General features: G+C 56.3%; 1 protein-coding gene across 2 annotated transcripts in view; it reads right to left on the reverse strand.

Annotated features, from left to right (window-relative positions):
- Window positions 1-2,130: 2,130 nt before the first annotated feature.
- Window positions 2,131-24,339, reverse strand: part of SCN4A (sodium voltage-gated channel alpha subunit 4) — a 50,476-nt gene continuing 28,267 nt past the window's right edge. For both annotated transcript variants that reach the window (XM_053568743.1, XM_053568742.1), the window contains 14 exons: window positions 22,769-23,007; window positions 20,600-20,773; window positions 19,445-19,801; window positions 14,631-15,107; window positions 12,752-12,887; window positions 12,020-12,174; window positions 11,339-11,512; window positions 10,629-10,751; window positions 9,088-9,366; window positions 8,793-8,846; window positions 8,436-8,573; window positions 7,799-7,903; window positions 6,937-7,207; window positions 2,131-6,137 (listed from right to left, as the gene is read on the reverse strand). In XM_053568743.1, the coding sequence (XP_053424718.1) occupies window positions 4,933-6,137; window positions 6,937-7,207; window positions 7,799-7,903; window positions 8,436-8,573; window positions 8,793-8,846; window positions 9,088-9,366; window positions 10,629-10,751; window positions 11,339-11,512; window positions 12,020-12,174; window positions 12,752-12,887; window positions 14,631-15,107; window positions 19,445-19,801; window positions 20,600-20,773; window positions 22,769-23,007 (3,887 nt within the window). In that variant the 3' untranslated portion in view covers window positions 2,131-4,932. The remainder of the gene's footprint in view (window positions 6,138-6,936; window positions 7,208-7,798; window positions 7,904-8,435; window positions 8,574-8,792; window positions 8,847-9,087; window positions 9,367-10,628; window positions 10,752-11,338; window positions 11,513-12,019; window positions 12,175-12,751; window positions 12,888-14,630; window positions 15,108-19,444; window positions 19,802-20,599; window positions 20,774-22,768; window positions 23,008-24,339) is intronic.

Raw genomic sequence — 24,339 nt, forward strand, 5'->3', positions numbered from 1 at the left:
AAAGCTAGTAGTTGTAGGGGGAGCCCTCAGGTTCCCTGGCTTTGTCCTTCCAGATGAAACCGGAGCATTTAGGGACTCATCTCAGGTTGGCTTTGTGCCCTTCCCTGGGTCCAGTACAACCCTTAGCCCTTGAGAGCTGTTCTTGTGCGTGGCACAGCCTGCTCAGCACACAGGGCAAGCTTGCCAGCCTCAGCCCCACAGCTGACTCTAGGACAGGAAGAGGGATGATAAGTCTGCAGTGTCCTCTGTCCATTTCTCACACTTTCCATGACCCTTCGCTTTTTAAACAGACTGTGTTGGCAGGTCTGTCTGGTTTAGGGGCCTATGGACCTTCCCCTCATGCCAGAGTTGGAAGGTGGAGGGTCTGGGCACCCTCCTCTTACCATTCCCAGGCCTAGGCCTCCCCCTGACAGTCCTGCAATCCACTCCCAAGGGGCGCAGGCCAGGACTTGAGCTATGAAAACTGGGGACAGGAAGGGTAATCTTTCATCTGAGGAACAGCTCTTTCTGGGCAGTCCCAAAAGTTCTTGTTTCCAGATGTTCCAAATGAAAAAACATTTCTCTGAAAAGGTGCCAGATGTTCAGTTCATGGAACAAACAGCCCAGGAATATAAACATCACCTGAGGTCAACTTGGGGACCATGGGCCCCCATGCTGGTGGGGGTGTTTGGAAAGAGACCAACCCTGGGGAATGGGGCACAACATGGGAGTCTTGGTTAAGTGAACTCTGCCCTTCCCAAGCCTCCGACAATGGAAGTCTCGGTTAGCTTTGGGACTAGTGTCCCCTTAAAGTTGAGTGGCTAACTGGGGGAGGCTTGGGCACATGAATTTGTGTGTGTGTGTGTGTGACCACATGTGGTCATACATGTGTTGCCTGGGCCATGTGGCCAGGCCCTGTTCAGGAGCTGGCCCTCAGGCCCAGGTGATTGTAGGGTGTGGAGATTGAGGGTGGGGGCAGGTGACTGGCATCCTCCGAACTTACACACATCAACAGCCCGGGTGGGCAGAGACGCAGATGTGTCCTTTGGACTTCGTTCCCATTCATGCCTGGCAGGGGGGTGTTCTCGGGAGGCGTGTAGGCAGCAGGGCCCCCTGCACCTCCCCCCCCTCCACTGCCTGCAGGGGTTATTTGTCACAGGTGGGGCCGTGCTGTTCCCTCATCAGTGACAACAGCACTGAGCTCCATCCTGGGCTTGTGATGTCCTTTTCATCCCAGAACAGGAGGCCTCGTAAACCCACCCCCGCCTCTGCCCTGGCTGCCCTGGGCTGCACGCCCTGACATCTGGCAGCCCCCTCTTTCCAGGAAGGCAGCATCAAAACAATAGATGGGAGCATGGGGGGAGGGAAGAGGGGCTCAGGGATTGGGGACACAAAAAGGCAATGACACCCCAGGCACCCTGGGAAGGATGGGAGAGAGAAGACAGCTCAGACCTCTGTTTCCTTCCCAGGCCAGCCTCCCCGGGTCTGCCAGGCTGTTGTGACCAGGAGGAGGCCTGCTGGCTAAGAAGGATGTGGGTTCAAATTCTGACACTGCAGTGTACCAGCCAGAAAGTATCCCCCCAGGTTCCCAGTGGTTCCCAGCTAGCCTCCCCCCAACGTTTGCACTCATCACATGAGTGGGTGTGGAAAGAGGAGGGACAGTGGCTCACAAAGCAAAGAGTTTCCCTTGCCAGCACCCTAGTTGGGCAGCACTCATCCACCAAGTTTCTCATTTGTGGAAAGTAGAAATGCTCCTAATAGCCACCTCAGCCAGGTAGCACCCGAGCCGCTGCCTGCCTGTGTGACCTGTGTCTCCTGCCTGGCATTTTGCATTTCTCCTTCTGCCATTTCTCAGGGCAAGGGTGGACCGGACGCCCTACAAGTCTTTCCGTCCTTGGGGCTAGAGAGGGCTCCAGGTGAGGTCTGGAGAAACAGTGAGAAGCCCCCACCTCAGGGAGGGAGGCCCAGCCCATACCTGTAGGGATGCTTAACCCCCTTGACACACACAGAGAACTGCAAGGTGACAGGGGACAGACAGCTGAGGGATATCTCAGAGGCAGTCTGAGAGCCCCCTTCTCCCCCACAGAAGACCCAGAAAAAGAGGGGGCCGGAACCCTGAAAGGGATCACGCATTTACTACAATGCTGGGAGTCAGAAGTCTTTATAGAAAATAAAATTACATGTAAGATTATATTTCACCCACTGGGTTTGTGGGCGGAGTTCACTACCTAAGAATACTGTCTGTCACAGGTCCATGTGACCCTGGGCTCTCTGGGTGCCTCTGAGGGTGCCCACCAGCACCCTGAGGTCTCTGAGGGGGTCAGAGAAGTGAAGGGCTGGGGACACAGGGTCCCAACATGTATTTCCTGTGGCTAGCGGGGAGTGCGGTGTTGTCTGTTGCAGGAGGAGGGGCATAAACTCTGACCCCTGGCCTCTCAGACTCCAACTAAGGGGCTTTGGAGTAGGGGCAGGAGAGAGCTGGACTGGGCCACAGGGGGAGCTGTGGGCCCTCCTGCACCTCAAGGCTCCCATGTCTTTTTCAGCTGGCCCCAATCCCTGCCAGCCCTCTTCCTTCTTGCTGCTCTGATCCCATCCCCACTGCACACAGAGGCATGGAAGGGGGAAGCTACACACCAGAGGCACCAGGGAAGGTTTATTGTAAGAAATGTACAAAGGAGCCTGTCTGCCAACCTGGACCAGGTGGGAAGAGGTGTGAGTCTGCAGGGGAGGGGACCACAGGCAAGGAGAAGCTGGACCCTGCTCATCACTCTTCCTCTGCAATCTGTACAAAGTCTGTGGGGAAAATCCAACCTAACAGATTTTTTTTTTTTTTTTTTGGCCGGGGCTAGGTTTGAACCTGCCACCTCTGGTATATGGGACTGGCGCCGCCCTCAACCTAACAGATTGTTGAGGCTCTGGGGCCCATGCAAGTCTGGGCCCAGGAGGGAAAGGCAGAGGGCAGGGTGCTGGGCAGGCAGAGGCCAGCCCTCTACCGGCCGAGCCTTCTGATGGAAGAGAATCACTGACACTGATGGCCTCAGCTCTGCTCCCCATCTCCCACCTGAGTGTCCTCTATGGAAGGGAGCCTCCTCCTCCTCCCTCTTTTCTCCTCCTTCCAAAGAGAAGACACAGGTGGGAGATGGGGAGCAGAGCTGAGGCCATCATGTCCCTACAACAAATAAGGGGGAAGAGAGGTGCTCATGGGGAGTGAGAGAGAGGGAACATCCAGATAGGATCAGAAGGGGTGGGAGAGCAGGGAAGACACTAAGAAAGACTCTGGCCCATAGGCATGCAGGTGTGTGTGCACATGTGTGTACACACAATCTTGTTTTGAAGGTTCTGCTGCTTCCTAAATTTTAATCAAACTGTTCATGAGAAAGAAGAAGAAAAAGAAGAGGAACTTAGGCCCACAGGGGACTCCACACGCTCAGACTTATCCACACACTCACAGCACAGGTCCACTCTGCCATATACAGGCACACTTGCATAAACACATCTGTACAGAAGACACACACTCAAAACAGCTATGCTCACATGGACGTGCAGACACTTTTGGGTGCACTGACACACACATCCACAAAAATACCTAGACACACATGCAGGCACCCATATGCAGTTTTTCACATGGACACTTATAGTCACATACTTGAACACACACACAGCTATACACACAGGGCTACTAGCATACAAGCAGACACAATCACACAGGTACACACAAGTGAATTAACCCAGTAACTCCTGAGTGGGTCTCTTCCCCCCTCTTCCAAGCTTGGCCTCTGTTCTTTGGGAGTCAGATGAAACCTGGCACTGCCACACCCGGATCAGTGGTGCAGCAGAAATGCTTCCCAGGCAGCAGGAAGTTGGAGGATGGAGCCTGCGCCAGCTGAGCTTTCCCTGCTACATGCTCCAGTGCTGAAATCTCTAACATGGGCTCAACTACAACATCCTTAATCATTTTGAGGAGAAATGTGGGGAGGATGAGGGAAGAAGGGATGGGTGTGGGAAGTGCTGATAAGGGGGAGATCACTGAGGCTTGGTGAGACCATAAGGAGCCCTGGTGGTGCTCAAGAAGGAGTGAGGAAAGGAGAGAGGGAACACAGGAGAATCCCTTCCTGAGCACCAGGGGCCCCGGCCCTACCCCAGGTCCCAATAATCAGGCCAAGTGCAGTGATCCAGCTGGCAGGACCCAGCCTGTACAGTTCATCCCTGTTTCCTAGAAAAGGACATTCCCAAGTAGAATCCTTCCTCCCCTAGGGGCCAGCCAGGGGAGCTGTGGGCCTAGATATGGCCCGGGAAAAGGTTTCCGGAGTCACAATCTCAGCCTAATGCATCAGAATCCAGCGGCCAATCAGGCTTGTGGAGAATGATTTCTGGACCAGTCACATTTCCGTTGCCAGGGAATTCCTGAGCTGGTGGGGGAAGCTGCACCCCAGGGTCAGAGGGGGCAAGCTAGCAGTGCCGTAGAGTCAGGTGTCTGCTTTCACTGAGGTTAAGACATCTTTGTCCAGACTAGGGCTGAGAGGCCTGTGTCACTTCCTGAGGAGAGGCCAGTAGCCCTTAAGACTCTGGTGACAGGAGGGCAGCCAATCCCTCCACTGTAGGCCAGCTCCTCCCCAAGTAGGAGGAAGAGATCCTGACACTCTGACCTCCCCCAGGCCAAAATGAGGGGCAGCAGTGCTTGTGAGGAGATAAGAGCAACTTGAGGGGGAATCACGGAGGCAGAGGCCTCAGGCCCAGCATGGAGCCCCTGAGCGCATGCCGGACTCCCATGGCCTGGGGAGCCAGATGCTCAGGCCTGGGTCAGCCCCAGTGTGGCCAAATCCTTCCTGTCCCAATAAAGGAGCTGGATGCAGTCCCAGACTCAAAGCCCTGCTCCCCCACACAGAATGCAGGCAGCCTGGGGGAGCTTTAGGGGGTACGCCAGGGCTCAGCTGGCCATCTTGACACTGCCTGTTAGACAAGGGACTCTTTGACCCCTGGGCGCACTGTCTGCCCTGGTTGGGGGGAGGGAGGCAGGGCAGCGTCTGAGAGGCTGACTGGCGCAAGTCCCACAGCAGGTTGGGCATCCCCCTCGCTGTGCATGCTGCTATTCCTGTTCTCGTGGCCATACATCTGGTTCATGTTGTTAGCGATCAGCCCTTCCTTCTCAGGGGCCCCGCTGCCATTGCCATCCTGGCTGTGGCGGTACATGTAGGACGCCTGCTTCACAGAGCGCTGCAGCAGGTGGCGGCGGTAGGCCCTCTGGATCTTAATGGCGCACACCTCCTCTTGCTTCCTCTTGAGGGTGGTGGTGATGGGCTCGTAGGAGACCTTGGAGGGGTTGGCTGCCATAAACTTCTCCTCCATGGTCTGCTTGAGGGTGTCCATTTCTCCAGAGTCACCCAGGACCTCTTTGGTGAGGGCGAAGAGGATGTCCAAGCAGTGGATCTTGTCCCCTGGCACCATGGGCAGGTCTAGTGTGATGAGCTTGATCTTGTTGGGCTTGGCGATCCTCAGTGGCTCCTGCAAGGTGTCCACAAAGTCAGAGAGTTGGCTGTAGGCGATGAACTGGGTGGCGTCGGGGTCGAACTTCTCCCACATCTCGTAGAACATCTCAAAGTCGTCCTCGGAGAGGGGCTCGCTGCTCTCCTCAGTGGCTACGTTGAAGTTCTCCAGGATGATGGCGATGTACATGTTGACCACGATGAGGAAGGAGATGATGATGTAGCTGCAGAAGAAGCAGATGCCAATGGAGGGATTGCCACAGTCTCCCCTGACGCTGCTACCTGGGTTCTCCAGGTCAGGGTCACAGTCCGGGGGCCCACTGTTGAGGATGGGGTTGAGAAGCCCGTCCCAGCCAGCAGATGTGGTGATCTCGAAGAGGCAGATCATGCTGTTGCCAAAGGTCTCAAAGTTGAACATGTCATCAATGCCCGACTCCTTCTTGACGTAGGCAAAATTGGACATGCCGAAGATGGAGTAGATGAACATGACGAGGAAGAGAAGAAGGCCGATGTTGAAGAGGGCGGGCAGCGACATCATGAGAGCAAACAGCAGCGTCCGGATGCCCTTGGCTCCGCGGATCAGCCGCAGCACGCGCCCGATTCGCGCCAGGCGGATCACACGGAACAGTGTGGGTGACACGAAGTATTTCTGGATCAGCTCAGAGAGTGCGAGGCCTGCAGGGAGGAGCTCGTGAGGATGGCTGCCCTCGCGGTAGCTGCCCAGGGGGTGGGGCACATGGGGTTCGGGGGCCTGACCTGCTGAGCTCCATCCCAAAAAGTGGTGGCAGAAGCTCAGTCCTCAGAGGACAGCCCAGGGACCTGGGGCCAGGGCCACATCTATGCCCTCAACAACTGGGGACAGAATCTGCCCAGTTGATGGGTGAGGGTGAGGGGCATTCCTGAGGCTGTTTATAGATGCCTAAGGGGTGTGTGTAGTTATGAGAGACACACAGAGAGAAGACAGACAGATGGAATACCCATGTGACTCTGGGCATGTCTGTCAACTTGTTTGTGACTCAGTTTCTGGACCTGTAAAATGGGGGTAATAATAGTACCCGCCTCGTGGGATTGTTATGAATGAGTGAGATGCTACGCAGCTCGGTGTGTGTAGCACAGTGTCAGGCACAGACCAAATGCTCAGTGAACGGCAGCGAGTCACTGTCACAGTCACACACACAACCACACAGATACCAGAACCATCTCCTTGCGTCTTTCACTCAGCACACAGGCACCTGAGTGTGCCTCTACTGGTCAGGTAAGTGTGTTTCCCGAGGTTCATTTGTGTGTGTGCTGGTGAGCATGCCCTGTGTGCCTTTGTGTGTTACGAGCGAAGGGCAGGTACATATACACTCACATGCGTTTGTGTGTCTGTGAGGGTGCAGGTGTGTGAGGGCAGGTGTGCGCGTACAAATACAGGTCTTCCTGAGTGACTCATCTTGGTGCCCCCCCTTGGGCCCAGTCCGGCTCTGCTCACCCACAATGGACAAGATGACAACCACAAAGTCGAAGATGTTCCAGCCCACGGTGAAGAAGTACTGCCGCAGGGCCAGCATCTTGAGCAGGCACTCGCCGGTGAAGATGATGATGAAGATCATGTTAATGTTGTACAGGATGTCCACCTTGAGCTGGCTCTGGTCGTCCGTCTCCACCATCATGGTGACCATGTTGAGGCAGATGAGAATCATGATGGCGATATCGAACACCTGGTTGGTCACCAAGTCGTACACCATGCCCTGGACCTTGTTCTGCAGCATGGGTGAGGGTGCCACATGCACATGTATGGATATGGGCGAGGGTAGGGGCGGGCAGGCAGGGGACACAGGATGACAGAGAGGAGAGAAAAAGGAGGGCATGTTGGGGCTTGTGGCGGGGTTGGCCAGGAGAGAAGCGTCTGGGACAGGTCACTCTGTGGGGTCAGTGGGCATCCCTCCTCACTCTGGAGCCCTTTTTCCATTCCAGTCTCCCAGTCACCCCATCCCCACTCTCCCAAAGTCTTTGCTCCCTGGAGAGGGTGTCTGGATATCCTCACCCTCACACTTAGGGGGCCCTTGCCCCAGAGGCCACTGAGGGTCCCAGGTGAGGAGGTAGATGCTGGAGGCCTGTGGAGGGTCTAGGGGGAGGTGAACTAGTCCCTGGAGCTCAGCAGGAAGATCCTGCCTGTGCATATGAAGCCTCTGTGCCACTCCGAGGGGTGTCTCTCCCTGAAGGTGGACCCAGCCTCACCTAGGGACACAGCCTGGTGGGCAGAACACAGGCTGCATTTTTACCCCCATAAGTCCCATGGGGCAGGAGCATGGTACAGGCCGCAGTGGGGTGGAGGGCCCAGAGTGGGGTACCTGGGGCCGGGGAATTGGCTTCTGTGGCTTCTTAGAACCAAGCTTCTTCATGGCATTATAATATTTCTTCTGCTCCTCCGTCATGAAGATGTCTTTCCCTCCAAAGTATAGTGGGATAGGGTCCATAAGGCTGAGGTGGGGGTCCCGTTCTGTGTCTTCAGGAACCCCACTTCAGGTACCACCCTTAAGACAGTCCCACCCCTGCACAGAGGCCTGGTGGGAAGGGGAAGGAGGACCTGAAGGGGCCAGAGATGGAGGAAAGAAGGGGACAGAGATGGATTAAAAGTCCAGAAAAGGAGGGGGGATGGGGGCAGAGGGAGGGAACCAACATTGTCTTGCAGGCTGTTTGGGGCCAGATACTTTCCACAGATATCTCACTGGGTCCTCGGAATAGTCCACCAAGGTGGGTTGCATTAACCTCACTTTACAGATAAGGAAACTGAGGTTCAGGGAAGCCAGGTCACTTGTTGGACGTGCCCTGGTGGAATGGGGACCCAGGCTGGCTGCCCCAACAACACTGCCAGCGACAGCACACCGCGGTGCTCAGGGAGCGCCTATGAACGTATGTGGCAATGAGCAGGCAAGGCAAGGCAGGGCGGAGGGAGACCTGGCAGGGAGGCCCAGGCTAGATACTCATCTTCTTCTTCTGCTGGTTGAAGTTGTCAATGATGACGCCAATGAAGAGATTGAGGGTGAAGAAGGATCCGAAGATGATGAAGATGACAAAGTAGAGGTACATGTAGAGGTTCACCTCATACTGCGGCTGCTGTTCCTGCTGCAGGGGCCACAGACGGGAGGGGCTGGGTGCATGCACTGGCCTCTGTCACTCTGCAAAGCACCATGGGTAGGACCCAGCCACCCCTGGGCTGCCTGCTCTCGGGGCTCACCAGGAAGTGACATCGTGGGGCAGGGAGAGGCAGAATGTGCTTGTGGTGTGTCCCTCTGCCTGAGTCCTGACTCACTTACCAGCCACAATCTGGAGACCCCGACTTACCTCCCGGGAGTCCACGGCCGCATACATGATGTCCATCCAACCCTTGAAGGTGGCCTGAGAGAGTGTTATTGGGGTATCAGGGGAGGGGCTGCTCCCTGCTCCCACTATCCATGAGCTTCCTTCCCCTGCCCAGCCTGGTCCTTCCATAGAGATCTTCCATAGAGACCAGAGAGGCCTAGACACTGCCTTGGGGGCCCACAGCATTGACGAGGAGTGATAGGGGGCTTAGTTTCCAGGAGAGGGACTACAGGCATGTCTGTCTTGGTTCCTGGCAGGGGCACCAGGTCTCACTCACCACCTGCAGGAGGGAGAGGTAGCCCAGGCCCACGTTGTCATAGTTGACCTTCACATTGAGCCAGCGCACCTGGCCTGTGTGCATGAGGCTCTCGCATTCAGACTTGTTGTTGACTTCGGAGATGTCGAACCTCTCAGAGGTGGTTGTGTTGATGCAGTAGTAGAACTTGCCGGCGAATAGGTTCACGCCCATGATGCTGAAGATGAGCCAGAAGATGAGGCAGACGAGCAGCACGTTCATGATGGAGGGGATGGCGCCCAGGAGGGCGTTTACCACCACCTGGGGACAGGGGGTCACTGCCAGAGCCTCTCCATGCCTCGGTGGGAGGGTTCCCTACCTACACACTGCCCAGGGGGCCAGGCAGAGCTGGCTCTGCCATTCAGGGAGGGCTTCCAGAGAAGGGCTGCTCTGAGCCAGGCCTCAGAGCGGAGGGGAGAAGCCATGTGCTAGGGTGCACATGGAGGGAGGGACGGGAGCTATAAGCCTGGCGGTCAGGAGGGCTCTCTGCTTGGCTAGAGCCATCAGCCCAGAGTGGGGGCGCTGGGTTTCTCTGGAAGTAGCCCAGTCATGGGTCACCAGGCAGGAGACAAACACTCTTTCCTCGGCCCCCATAGGAAATTCAGCCCATGTGACCTGTCCCCACACATGGGTTCATAGCACCAAAGACAGAGACAGACAAGGCACAAACAAAGAGGCCACCGGGGTCTTCAAAGCAACAGGAACCCAGAACTAGAGTCCTGTTCCCCCAGTGCTGGTCACACAGGCCTTCCTCCCTACTCCAGTCTGAGCTGAGTCTGAGAGCCGCTCCACGACCCCCAGACAGAGTGGGTGGCACCAGCCTGGTGGTGCCCAAGGGAGCTCTATTCCTGGCTGGGGTACCAACCAGCTGTGTGGCCACAGGCAGGTTATTTCCCCTCAGCAGGGAGGAGTCCCTGGCTCTGGGGGTTGGAGGGCCTCGCACCTGGCTGGCCCTGGCATGAACAGGAGGAGCTGCTGTGTGGCGCTTGCCACTTGCCTGCCTGTCCAAAGGGGTGTGTCCCTCGGGAACGGGTCTTCATCCCAGCAAACCTCCCTTCCTGGGGAAGTCCCATTCGTCTTGCTCAGGCCCTATGTTTACCTGTCACTTCTGCTCTTAAGGGCCTGAAAGGCACTTCTCAGAACTGACAAGTAAGTGCATGACTCTGACCATGACCTTGAGCTGAGGTGGGGGGCAGGCTCAGAGCCAGTTGCTTGTGTTACAGAGTCCGGGGGCCCACCCTGAGGTTGGGGAAGGACCTAGAAACCTACCCCTAAACCACCCCTAAACTCCACACACTCCTGTCTTCCTCCTCTCACCCCTCCTGGGAGCTGTCAGAGACTCTGCTGCCCCCTGACGGCAGTGGCAGAGATGAGCTAAGGGTGCCGGAGAGGGCGACAGGCAGCAGGTGTGCCCCACTGCTGGGATGGGAGGAGGTGGCTGGACTGTAGACACGCACCCACCACCCCACCCTATGGTTGCTCCCCCAGCCCAAGCCCACCCTAGAAGTCCCCTCAGCACCCACCCTCATGCCCTCAAATCGGGATAGCGCCCTCAGGGGCCGCAGGGCCCGCAGCGTCCGCAGGGATTTGATGGGTCCCAGCTCTGAGTAGCCCAGCCAGTTGGCCACCAGGCTGATGATGGAGACCTGAAAGGGAGGGTGGGGTGGTCAGCAGGTTTAGGGCCCCTGGGGTCAGGCCCACCGTAGGGGACTGCCTACTCTCACACTCCTGGATCTCCCTTAGCCTCCCTCCCTGGTGGGAATTCCAGTCTGGTGTCTGGTGGGAAGAGCCATCAGCCCAGAGTGGGGATGCTGGGTTTCTCTGGAAGTAGCCCAGTGCTGTCCCAGCACCCACAGGGGCCTAAGGTCCTCCTCAGCAAAGTCACCAGTTAGCTAGAGATGACGGCAATCAGGTAGGACGTGCCCACCACCCTTATAGGGTGGTGAGCCCACCAAGGAGGATGAGCGCATCCTCCACCCCTGCTGGTGGGCAGCCTAAGGAACCCTCCTGCTTTTGTCTTGGTCCCAGGGCCCCCCTTCCTCCTTAGGAGAGAAGAAGATCTCCCCAGCCCCAGCCCCTCTCTGGGCAGCTGCATCTGAGAAGCTGAACTGGGGTATGACTCTTGATGTGGCCTTGGGCAGGCCCTGCTCCTCAGGCCTGGGCTTCCTGAGGTCCTCCGCCATAGAAACGGCCTCTGGATCTGGCTGCAGGGCTGGGGCTGGGGCAGACTCACATCCACAATGAGGAAGTCGAGCCAGCACCAGGCGTTGGTGAAGTACACCTTGAAGCCATAGGCCACCCACTTGAGCAGCATCTCCAGGATGAAGACGTAGGTGAAGACCTTGTCAGCATATTCCAAGATGGTGCGGATGACTCGCCGCTGCTCGATGTAGATGTCCTCAAAGGCCTAGGGACACCAATACCACCAGTGTAGCCAGTGCCTGCAGCCATGTGCCCTTCCCTGCCTGATGCTGCTGGTTCCCAGGGGTCTGCCAAAGGGCCCCACCCCAGGGGGCAGACTAACATCTTCCAGACCTCCCTACCCATCACAGGATAAGTGAGTTTCGGTGGGGGGGGGCAGAAATCCCCCCACTCCTTTCCCAGCAGCAAATCTCAGTCATCTACCTAGGGCATCACAATGATACATCTTCAGTCCTGCCCCCCACTTAACCCCAACTCCAAGGGCTCTCCTGCCCTGCAGCCAGGGGCACACATAAGTCAGTGCCCACAGGACAAGGGAAACCCATCTGTCCTATTCAGAAACACATCCCAGAAGTGCAGACGAGTTCCTTTAGGTTTCTCAGGGTCCAGGACTGTCCCAGCCATATCCCTCCCTGTGTGGAGAGGAGTGGGCCCCAGGAGGGCCTGCTTCAGGCCTGGCACCTGCCCCGTCCAGTCCCCCAGTGGTGCCTACCAGGGCCCCACTGCTGAGCAGGATCATGAAGACAATGAAGGTCTCGAACCAGTTGTGCTCGACGATCTTGAAGCAGGCCCTGCGCAGGGTCCACCACATCTTCCCGCGGCCCTGGGAGATGTCCACGGTGAGGCAGGGGTAGCGCTGCACACAGGCTAGAGGAGGGTGGGGACAGCATGACATCACAGGCCTGGGGCTGCCTCGGGGGCCATGGTCAGCATGTTCCCGTGGCTCCCAGGATTCCTTTTTAAAACCCCCACCTTGCTGCCTCCAGACTCAGGGCTCCCACCTCCTCCCAACACCTGGCTCCACAGGTCACTCTCCCCACATGCCAACTGATGGACATGCAGAGTAAAGACCTTCTGAAAACAGGCTCAGGACCCCAGCCCGGGAACTGCAGCTCTCAGCAAGGCCCACCCCCTCACCCCACCCAGGCAGCCTTCACTCTGCACAGCCCAGAGTGGATGACATGTTTCTCCGGGGCTGTCAACTGAAGAGCCGGGCAGGCCTCTCTCCTTGAAGAGGAGGAGGAAGAGGGTCTCAGGAACTGACACTGGCACTCCTGAGCGTTTGCTTAGAGCCAGGCCTGTGCTGTCACTACTGCACGGGTTCAAGGCCCCGGGCTGTCCGACTGGGGGGTGGGGCAGGGCAGCGCCAGGGGAACAAAGTCTGTGTGCTTTGTGCTGCCCCCTCTGGCCTGGCTGCTAGCTGGCGAGTGGGGGGCACCCTCACCCTCAGTGAAGCACTCCTCAGGCTGCTCCCCCTCGGGGTTCTCCTCAGCCTGCTCCTCAGGGTCCTCCTCCGGGGGCTTGTAGTCGGCTGTGCTGCAGATGGAGGAGTCCCCGTCATAGAGGAGCTTCAGCTGTTTCTGTAGGCAGGGGAGTGGGGCACAAGATCACATGACTAGGTATGGCAGAATGGATGATCGGAAGGGAAAGGAGGAAGAAAGGGTAAAGCAAACCCATCATTCACTCATTCCTTAGCCCAGGATTACCATGCCCTGTGCAGAAGAACCCCAGGGACCGAGACAGCCTCCATCCTGCCCTCACGGCACACACCTTTGGAGGCCGAGGAAGGGGACATGAGGGCCTTGGGTGAAGGAGGAGGCTGGGAGGGGAGACGTGAAGAGTGCCAGCAGAGGCAGCAGAGTCCTGAAGATACTTTTGAGGGGTCAAGGGTACAAAAGGGGCCAGAATGGAACTGGGACGGCCACAGCCCACAGAGAATGGCAGGTGGTGCCCCCAAGGTCTGCTCCCAGGGTCCCTTTGGCAGATGAATGCAACAAGGGTGGAAAATTTTCCCCAGCCAAAGCCCCAGTCCGGTGCCAAGGGAACCTGATCGGAGTGGGGTAGGTGGGGGGAGACTGGTGCTTGGGCCCAGCCAGGCCTCCTCCCACTCCTCCTGGGGCAGTTCCAGGCCAGCTTCCTGGCCCCAGCCTCTACTCCACAAGGGGACCCCTGTATGGTAGGGGTGGGAAGGCCCTGAAGAAAGACGGAGATGCAGCTTGGTGGGGAAGCCCCATATCTAGAATGGTAACTAGAAAACTAGGGTGTCTATGTTCTCAGTCGACAGAAAGGAAAACCAAGGCAACAGAGCATTAGGTCACCCAGGGCATCTACTGAGCTGCTTTCCCCAAATGTATACTCCAACTCCCTCAGTCCCCCTGGAGCCATACCTGCCCCCCTCAAAAAGAGTCCCCAGCCCCTCCCCTGGCATAGCCTTGGACCTGGGTGCTCCCTATCCCTCCCCCACCCGTGTATCTCATACCGAGGTTGGTGCCACATTTCCTGGGTATTTATAGCTCAGCAGGCACCTGGCCCCCTGGTAAGTCAGCATGCCACATATTTGGGGGGCATAAGGAGTTAAGAGTTTTCAGGGCAACGTTCATCAGGCCCCAGTGCCCAGCCAGGCCCAGAGCTGGGCAGTGAGTGAGGGGAGCTCAAAGTCAGTACCCCTGGAGGCCCAGGCAGGGTCCCAGCCTCAGCCCAGCTGCTGGGTGTACTGCTGCTGCGTTCCAGTCCCTTCTGCACTGGGGCAGGACAGGATGGGGGAGGGGCAGCAGACCCTGAACACCACTGCTCTCACTCTCTGCTCTCCCGTCCCCAACTCCTGTTGGCCTCCAGTTCCTCTCCTCAGAGTCCCCTGGCTGGACCTGACACATTGGCCCACCCTGGGAGGTGAGGAGCAACCCCAGGTGGGGTCTAAGCAGAATCAGATGATAATGACAAGGACTTGGCAAGGGCTTCATGCCCAGAGGAAGCTTTAAGAGAGGCCTCTTAGGTCCCAGTCCTGAAGCTGAGGGGCCCTGGTAAAAGCACCCTGTCCAAGGGTGCCACCTGCTGGTGAGAGTGGAGCAGGTAGGGTTTGGGGACAGGAGTGAGGGGAGGAGACCAGAGTATCAAGACAGGCCAGGCCAATCACAATACCCATGTTAATAACTTGGAGCTTACTGTGTGCCTCACACACTGCATCTCAAGTAACACAGCACTGCCATGGAGATTACTCCCATTTTACAGATGGAGAAACTGAGGTTTGGAGAGGACTTGTTACTTGCTCAAGGCTACATGAGAATTTGAAGCCAGGTCTATGTGAGCCCCGGGCCCTGGCTCACCTTGCTGTCTTCAGGCTCTGAGAAAGTGTCGGTTTCCTCCTCCGTGGGCATCTCCAGGTCAGACTCCTCAGAGGCGATGGGCACCTGTATGGTCAGGTAGGGGTTGTTGATGAAGTTGAGATGGTCCAGCTCGATGCTGGAGGGGGGACCATCGGCCAGGCCCATGTGGTTTAGGATGTGATTGTCCTTCTTCAGGTCCTCCTCGGGCAGTGGCTCCTTTTCGTCCTTGGAGTCACTCTCCCCGGCCTCTCCGGCCTCCTCGGCACCCCCGGGCTTCCCGAGGCGGAGCATTATGTCCCGCGGGCTCAGGATCTTGCCATGCAGCAACCCCAACAGGAAGGCCTTGGCGAAGCCGATGCCCCACTTGATGCGCCCAATGGCGATCTGCAGGTTGTTCATCTCGCCGTCCTCATCTGAGGCTGCCAGGCTGTCGGCGCTGAAGGAGCTCAGCAGCAGGGCCAGGAACAGGTTCAAGACCTGGTGGATGGGGGACGGGAGGACCTCACTTCAGCCTCTGGGACCCTGAGGGTGCCACCTTCAGCCAGCATGAGGGTTCTTGGAACCAGTAAATGTTGGGCATTCAAGGGAATGTCCACGACTGCTCAGGGAGGTGAGGATGGTTATCGCCACCCCCTCTGCAGATGTGGAAACTGAGGCTTGGGCATGTTAGAGGACTCTGCTGCCCGAGGCAGACGTAGGGCTTAGGGAAACCCGCTGGGGGACAAGGGCTCTTTCCATGACTCTGTCCTCTAGAACAGGGCTAAGAACAGGCTCCAGGCTCCAGGTCCCAGGACTTACTGGGAACCTTATCTATGGGGCCTTCTTTTCCTCATCTGTTAAGTGGGACTTTTAATAGACCCTGGTGCTCAGATGCCTGTCCCCTGTTGCCCTGGAAGGGACATCTGACCTTCTGCTACTTACTTCATTTTTCTCCTCTTGTGGGTTCCCTTCCCCCCTGCTCCTGGTTTTCTTCCCACATCCCTACTGAGCGGGACCTTAGAGGCTACTGCTCTCCCCTCCAGGCCTCCCCTTTATTTTCCAGCAGACAGGCATTTATTGAGCCCTGTCACTGTGGCCTCAGGGGGCTCCCAGCTCAGGAGAGAGGAATGCAATTGATCAGATGCATCTAATTCTGTGGGTGTGGGTGACAGCAGACTGGGGTGCACAGGTTTTGAAGCCATGCTGCCTGGATGAACCCCAGTTTACTAGCTGTGTGTCCTGAGGCAATGTGCTTCACTGCCCTGTGCCTCAGTTTCCTCATCTGTAGAACAGGGCATATCTAGCCTATCTCACCTGGCTGTGAAGATTAAAAGACCAACACGGACAGACACACAGAGGCACTCTAAATGCATGGGCTGTTATTACGTGCGCTGTATCAGAAAGCTGGACAAGGTGCAGGGAAGAGCCCTATTAACTCCAAGGCCAGCTCAGCATTTTATAGATGAGGAAACAGTCCCAGAGGCATGGAGAGACTTGCCCTAGGACATACAGTATGGCCAAGACTAGAATCCGGACTTCTAGTCACTGAACAACTTTCCAGGGCATCATTCACTTAGACTACTATGTTAGACTACAATGTGAATGGCAGCCGGGGAGGCTCGCCATGTGGTAGCCTTCCCTTCCATCAGTCCGCTCGTCCCTGGATGGTGGGAGGAAGGTAAAAGGTGAAACACGGCTGAAGCGGGGGTGAGTCCAGGCTCCTGTTAGCCAGAGGCATAGCCAGGTTTTAACTCTGGGGGCCTGGGCAGGGCTGTGGTGTGAGTGGACGCATGTGGACCTGCCACCCTTGGCTATCTCCTCCATGTGTCTCCCCACTGGCTGTCACTAGTGTCCTCTGAGGTCTTGTAGTCACTGACTTCGCTCTGCTGTGTTACGTTAACATTATTATGTTTTAATATGTTTAAAAACGTATTAAAATCCTCTCTGAGAGAATGTCCTGGGCGGGTGCACTGTCCACTCCCTACCCCACCACGTCCCCTAGTGAATCCTCTGCCTTTGCCCCCCTCCTATGTATTGGCCTTTCCTGTCCCTCTCTTGGGGGAGAGGCATCCAGTTGCCAGAAACACATCTGAGATGGGAATTAGCTGCTCTCTGGGTCAGCAGGGTTTGCACACGGCTCCTGCCTAAGACAGAAATAGCCGCCTTGGGCCAGGCGAAGGGAGGGCAGGGGAGGGGGCCGACATCACGCCCTGGGGGCCCTGTGCGGTGGGTTACTTAGGCCCTAGTCACTTCCTCTTCTTCACAATAACCCAGAGGAAGTGACCAAGTGCCATGGACACAGGGCACATGGGTCCCCACAGTCCCTGGAAGGGTACCTTGGTGTCCTTTGGCAGACACCTATTTCTCTGAGGCCTGGGGGTGTGTGTGAGGGGGGTAGGGAGAGTGGGAGGGGACAATGCCCAAGGAGCTGACAGTGCTGCCTCCCTCTGGGCACAAAGCTAGGCTAGAAAAGGGTGTCAGTGAGTGGGGGCGTGTGTGATGGGGGTGACACCCACACAAAGGCAATGCCATGCGGTGGTTTCGGGGCCAGATTGCTAGGGCTTAAATCCTGCAAACATTACCAATTCACTTCCCAGAACCTGTGGCTTCCTAATCTATAAAACAGATAAACAGTGCCTATGATCACAGAGCGGATGCACACCGGTAAAATGCTGGGAATGCTGGGTAAATGCTAAATAGACACCAGCTGTCACCATCCTGGTGTTGGTGTCACAATAATACTGCTATAATTGATGTTACTGTAACTGGAGTCACACAGAACTGGGTTCTAGTTTGGTTCAGCTTCTCAATGGCTGTGGTTCCAGGCACAGCCTCCCCAACATTGTGCAGATAACATTACCTGCCTCTCAGGGTGGCTGAGAGGATTGGGGACAATGCATGAACACCCTTCGCACAGGCACGGCACATGACAGGAGCCCAACATCAATCCAGGAATGTTAGGGCCAGGCACAGTGGCTCATGCCTGTAATCCTAGCACTCTGGGAGGCTGAGGCAGGTAGATTGCCTGAGCTCAAGGTTCAAGACCAGCCTGAGCAAGAGCAAGATCCTGTCTCTAAAAATAGCCGGGCCTTGTAGTGGGAGCCTGAAATCCCAGCCACTTGGGAGGCTGAGACAAGATCGCTTGAACCCAAGAGTTTGAGGTCGCTGTGAGCTGTGACACCACGGCACTCTATCAACGGTGACAAGTGAGACTCTGTCTCAAAAAAAACCCCAAAACCAGGAGCATTATATCAATGGCTTCCACCTAAACTGCCACTGCTGCCCCTGCATACTTGGGACACCTGAGCTCACCTGGCCGCATAAGCCAAGCGCTTGGCTAAGTACGGACAAGTGTCATGTAATCCTTACAACCACCCAGTGAAGCAGGTCCTCACCATCATCACCTGCATTTTTCCAGATAAGAAAAACAAGGCTCAAAGAGCTTAAATCACTTGCTCAAGGTTTCCCAGTCAGTAGGCGACAAGGCAGGGGGCTTGAGACGTTCTTGAGTTTCTACACATGGAGACAGAAGCCCCCTGAAGACACTTCACCTCCAGGCCCTTAAATGTATATCCACAAACTCCTGCTCAGGGCCCACTAACCTCCACCTGAGTCCTGCCCTAATGTGGGCTCAAGGACCTTCTCCTCTCTCTCCTCCTGCTCCCTAAGACCTTCTTCTTAGGGACAGCAGGCCTGGGTTCTCTCTAGCTGTCCCATGGTGTCCTCCTCCAGCAGAGGTGACACCCCTTTCCCCCAGCTGCCCCTGCCCCCAGCTGGAGCTCAGCGTTATCTGAGAAGTGCTGAGCTAGCAGCTCAAGGATTCCACAGGCCTTTTCGGAACGTGGGGACAGGCGACTTCCCACTCCCCGTTGCCCAGGCAGTGCTGGCCACTTCAGGGGACAGCTGGTACAGCACTGTGGCAGAACCCAAGTACTCTCCCCACACCCCAAGAAGGGGAGGAACTGGGGTCAGCAAGGTGAGGAAAGACTCTTCCACAGGCCCTAGCCACAGAAATGCTAGTGAGCTGGCCATGGCCCTGTGTCCCTGGCCCTCCCCCTGCGTACTGCCTCCCTCACCAGCCCTGCATACCAAGCCCTAAGCCACAGAAAGCAGCGGGAGGGATGCAGCCTATTCCCGCCCTGGGTTCTCTTTCTCCGAGCCAGGACCCACCAGCCCCAGAACAGAGGAGGTTACGATAGAGGGGAAGGCCCAGAGGAGCAAGGGTCCCAGCCCCACCCAGGCTGTGACTTCCTGCACACTATGGGGGTCAGTCTCCCCAGCAACTTCATGAGGTACTTACTAATTTTTCTTCTGTGTGACACAGAACCCAGACCAAGGAGAGAGCAGTAATTGGTTCAAAGTCAGACAATGGTGAAGGAACAGGGATTGGAACACGGGGCTGTTTGGCTTGTTATCGTGTTAATTTACTCAGAATGCCAGGTTTCTGCAGTGTTACTCACAGCCTGGTCCCTGGACCAGCATCAGCATCACCTCGAGTTTGCCAGAAATACAGATTCCGAGGCCCCAGCCCAGAGCTGCTGGATCAGATTCTCTGGAGGTGGGGCCAGGAATGTATGGTTTAAAAAAGTCCCATATGATTCTTCAGCAAGTTAAAATTTGACAGTCACTTTGTTAAACTGCATCAAATTGCCGTTTGTGGGAGAAGGGACAGGGGAGATAGAAAATAGTCAACTACCAGCAATTTCGTATAGATTGGGCTACTAGGGAAAGGCCCTGGAACGACAGCCTGACACAAAGAAAATGAAGGAACAGGGAGCGTCTTGCACTCCTCCTGGGTATGGGCAGTGGGGAGCCACACAGCCAGCCTCACTCACCACCAGGTTGCCGATGACCATGACCATGAGGAAGACAGTGAGGCACATGGGCTGGCCGGCCACCTCCATGCAGTCCCACATGGTCTCGATCCACTCCCCACACAGGATGCGGAAGATGATGAGGAAGGAGTGGAAGAAATCATGCATGTGCCAGCGGGGCAGGCTGCAGTCCGAGGCGATCTTGCACACACACTCCTTGTAGCTCTTGCCGAACAGCTGCATGCCCACCACGGCAAAGATGAACACGATGATGGCCAGCACCAGCGTCAGGTTGCCCAGCGCGCCCACCGAGTTGCCAATGATCTTGATGAGCATGTTCAGCGTGGGCCATGACTTGGCCAGCTTGAAGACCCGCAGCTGCAGGGGGAAGGGGAGGGCAGGGGTGAATGAGGCCCAGGCACCAACCCACCAGCCCCATCCTTAGGAGAAAAGGCACTTTGCAGTAGCTTGAACCCACCTGCCTTGAGCCATCAGAGAACTCAGTTGGCCTGTTAAATGGCTATAGTCATACCCTAACACCCTGTGCTCTTCATGAGTTAAAATGGGGAAGAAAGTCCTTATCTTTTAAATATACAGACAAAAGTATTTATAGGTGAAATTATATGTGGGGCTTTGCTTTAACATACTGTCCTCCCCAATAAAAGTTGGGGGGACAGATGAAACAAGAATTGTAGAATGTTGATATCTGGTGGAGCTGGGTGATTGGTACACAGAAGTTCACTATTCTTTCTCTACTTATGTGTATGTATACAGTGTCATCATAAAGTTTAAAAAACAATAAAAGTGGTCCTTATGGGGTGGTAGAGAGACACTACTTTGGAAGTCTCCATCCTGTGCCTAATGAGCTTACAGAGCCTGTTTTCAGTTCTGCACTAAGGGCCTGGAGTCCCTGCTCTACTGTAGCCCAAGGTCATTAATTAAGGAATCAAACCGAGTATTGGGTCCTGGGCCTGTTAGTTTGGTCTCCTGGCAGCCCTGGGACAAGTAAGGATGGTTCCCTTTCTCCCTCTTTCATAGGTAGGAAAGGTTCTGAGAGGTCAAGGGGCAAGCACAGGGCAGAGGGGTCTCATTCCCAGCCCTCTGGCTTCCTCCTCCCACCTCCTTCCTATCCCACCCCATGCCCCTCTAAGCCCCTGGCCCAGGCAGCTCAAGTACCAGACGGAAGGAGCGGAGCACAGACAGTCCCTGCACGTTGGCCAGACCCAGCTCCACCAGGCTGAGGGTGACGATGATACTGTCAAAGACGTTCCAGCCCTGCTGGAAATACTCATAGGGGTCCAGGGCGATCAGCTTTAGTACCATCTCTGCCGTGAAGATACCGGTGAAGACCTGTGGGGTGGGGTCCCTGTCACAGAGCCTCAGGGAGCCTGGGGCCTTGGGAGTCTCCCATCCCACTCCCACCTCCTGGTGGAGGCTGTGGGGGGTTAGGAGAAGGGGGCCAGAGCCCAAAGAGGGGCTGGTGGTAGGACTCTCAGCCCACACGTACGTATGTGAGGGGGGATGGGGTCAACGGGCAAGCCATGGGGCAGAGGTGGGTACAACCCAGAGACCTGTTCTCATCTATTCCTGGCCTTGTGACTGTGGGTAAGTCACTTAGCTTCTTGGGGCCTCAACTTGACCATAATATTCAACATGCAGAGTGCTCTGTGGATCACGCTGTGATCTCACTGGTATCCCAGTCCCTATAAGATTGGGAGGGACTATGGCACTGGTTCCACAGATGAGAAACTGAGGCTCGGTGAGGTTAGCAGCTAGCTCTCAATCATGCCACCCACAGGGGATTAAGTCACGTCTCAGGTCTTGGGGTGCTCAGTTTAGCCTCCTCCCCCTATGCCCTACAGCCACTCTACTGGACCAGTCCAGGATGCAGCAGATCTTGGTGGACTCAGATGTCTAGGGCAGGAGCCCAGAGGGACAAAAACCAATAAGTAGAGGCCAACTTTGGGCACAGGGGTCTGAGGGCTGCATAGTCCCTGAAAGTTCCCTGGGTACCAACCCCCTCCTCCCAGGCACCAGCTGCCCTGGGTCCACAGCCTGCCTGGGCACATGCTGAGCCCCTCCCAGGAGCTGTCTCTGGCCAGAGCAGGTGCCTAGACAGCACCCTAGTGTGGGCAGGGGGTGGACAGGCAGGCAGGCCTGGCCCATCATGCACACCCCAGCAGCTGTGCCATGAGTCCGAGCATGTCCTTGCCCTTCCAGCCTGGCCTGGCCATAGCTGCCTTGGGCACCTCTATGGGATAGATGTGCCTGCTCAAAGGCTGGGGAGTCCAGGGTCTGATTCTCGTGCCACCTGCCCAGCCTTGGTCCTCCCCCAAACCCCACATCTTACTCTGCCTGGTTTCCTGTCACCTACAGGGTTAAGGGAGCATCTGCCCATTTGCCATTCGGGGGGAAAAAGAGAAAAATTGCAAAGAGAATTGGGAAGGGTGGAGCAGGGCTGGAGGAGGCAGCGGCTTTTTCCCTTTGTCAGGCTCCAATGGGGCTGGCAACGAGGTGATAATGCTCCTAATGGGCCAGGATAAGCGGGTGGATCAGTGTGTGTCAACAATAGAGAGCAGGAAAGAGCAGGAGAAGGGAGCCGGGGTGGCTTCACTGGGAAGCTGGAGAAATGGTTGAGGGGTGGGGACTATTCTCTGGGGTCTCCTGGATCTGGGTACACATGGCTATATGCCCCACTGTCTTTCAGGCCCATGACAATCTCCAGAAGTGGACAGGCTTGTCAGCCCCCTCACCCTCATCTCTGCATCTCCACACCCCTACTCCTCACCCTCATCTTCAGGGTGTGGTTTGGACCCAAGATGCCCAGGAGTTCTGATTTATTTATTTTGAGACAGAGTCTCACTATGTAGCCCTTGGTAGAGTGCTGTGGCGTCACAGCTCACAGCAATCTCAGACTCTTGGGCTTAAGCAATTCTCTTGCCTCAGCCTCCCAAGTAGCTAGGACTATAGGCGCCTGACTATTTTTTACAGCAGTTGTCAGTGTTGTTTAGCTGGCCTGGGCCAGGTTCAAACCCACCACCCTCGGCCTATGCGGCTGGCACTGTAACCACTGTGCTACAGGCGCTGAGCCAGGAGTCCTGATCTTAAGAAGCCCAACACCCCCACCCCCACTCTCCCTGCCCCCACATGCTCTGAAGCAAAAATTCTACATGCTCTAGATCCTCCATGTACCTCCTGTACATCAACTCATAACCCCAACCTGTCCACATATGGCCCCCAACAGTGCCCCACATTTCCTCATAGCCCAGACAGCCCCACTGGGTCCTGACACCCTCTCCCATCCTGTTCTCCAAGGGCCACCCTGTCCCCTTGTCCCCTCCCTACCAGGTTGCCCACAGAGAGCACATTGTCGAAGTGCTCTGTCATGGGGTAATGTTCCATGGCCATGAAGAGGGTGTTGAGCACGATGCAGATGGTGATGCCCAGGTCCACAAAGGGGTCCATGACGATCAGGTGGATTATGTTCTTGAACTTTACCCATGGAACACAACAGTTCCATATGAGCACCTTGTGGGCACACTTGTACCACCATGGTGGACACTTCTGGTGGGCCTCTTCCAGCTCTGGGGGTGGGGTTGTAACAGGCAGCTGATGATGATTGTCCACTCATGTGCCTCCTACTCCTACTAGATCTTTGGGCCCTCCTTCCAAACCCTGCCTCCCCAGCGTTTCACTTCTCCAATACCGCAACCCCCAGCCAGGCCTACTCCGAGCTCTTCCTCCCTTCAAGTCCCTCCCCTAAGCTCCACCACAACCCTGGCCCCTTGTGGCCCTGCCTCATCAAAGCTCCGCCCCAAATCCCAGTCCCTCAAAGGCTCACCTCCTCAGTGAACCTTTCCCCAAGCCCTGCCTCCTTGGCACCCCCACCACACCCCAAAGCCTCACACCTCAGTGAGTTGGGCTGAACTCAGTTGGGCCAGCTGGCAGGTGAGATGCCCTGATTCCTGGCTGGGTTCCAGACTTGCCAGGGAGAGGTGGGAGGCCACTGCAGGGACTTGGGTTCCAGTGCAGCATGCAGCTGACTGGTGCCACTGGGGCACAGTCAGAGATCCCCCTAAGGGCTCTCCCACTTCTCTGGCAGGAATGCCAGCCCCTCAAAACTGTCCCCAGTAAGTCCATCCTCAGCCACCAGAGTGGCCTTCTGGAAACGCCTTCTGTTACCACCCCAAAGCCATGGGGCTCTGCAAGGACCATGGCTTGAAGCTGCTTCTCCATCTGGCCTCCATGGTCTACCTAACCCCGTGTGATCTCATTTACTCACCACTGAAGTTTTTGAGGCAGATACTATTAGTGCCTCCCATTTCAAAGGTGAAGTAGAGGGACCGAGGGTCTGGAGTAGGTAGCAGCCCCTGGAACCCGGGGTTGGCCCTGGTGGTTGGGCAGTTAACCCCCAGCCCAAATCAGCAATCAGCACACTAAACCTCTCTCAAAGGCTGCAGTGAGTCTACCCTGACTGTGGTCACCACCCCCACCCGGTGCTGCAGAGGGTGCCCCAAACTCCTCATAATGGTCCCAGCAATGGCCAACTTTAGAGGCTTCCTCCACCAGCTCTGCCCAGCATTCCCTAGTCACTCTTTGGCTGGGCACGCAAATACCTGGACACCTGTCATACAGCCAGGTGACACGGCGCCCTCTAGAGGACTGTATAGTCCTGTAAGACCCCAGCTCCCTGGCATAAGGCAAGCAGGCCTGGGGAGGGAACCAGATCTCTTCTCCGTGTCACACTTCCTTTTTTTCCTCCTTCCTCCCGCCACCTTTCCCGTGTTTCTCTTCCGCTCCCTCCCTCTCATCCAGCCATTTATCCATCTGCCTCCTCCCACACCTGTCCATCCATCCACGCATCCCTCCCTGTGAGTGTCTGTTCATGCTCCCCTCATTACGGCACCCTTATTCTT

Source organism: Nycticebus coucang, chromosome 18 (genome assembly GCF_027406575.1).
Source record: "Nycticebus coucang isolate mNycCou1 chromosome 18, mNycCou1.pri, whole genome shotgun sequence".
NCBI lineage: Eukaryota > Metazoa > Chordata > Mammalia > Primates > Lorisidae > Nycticebus > Nycticebus coucang.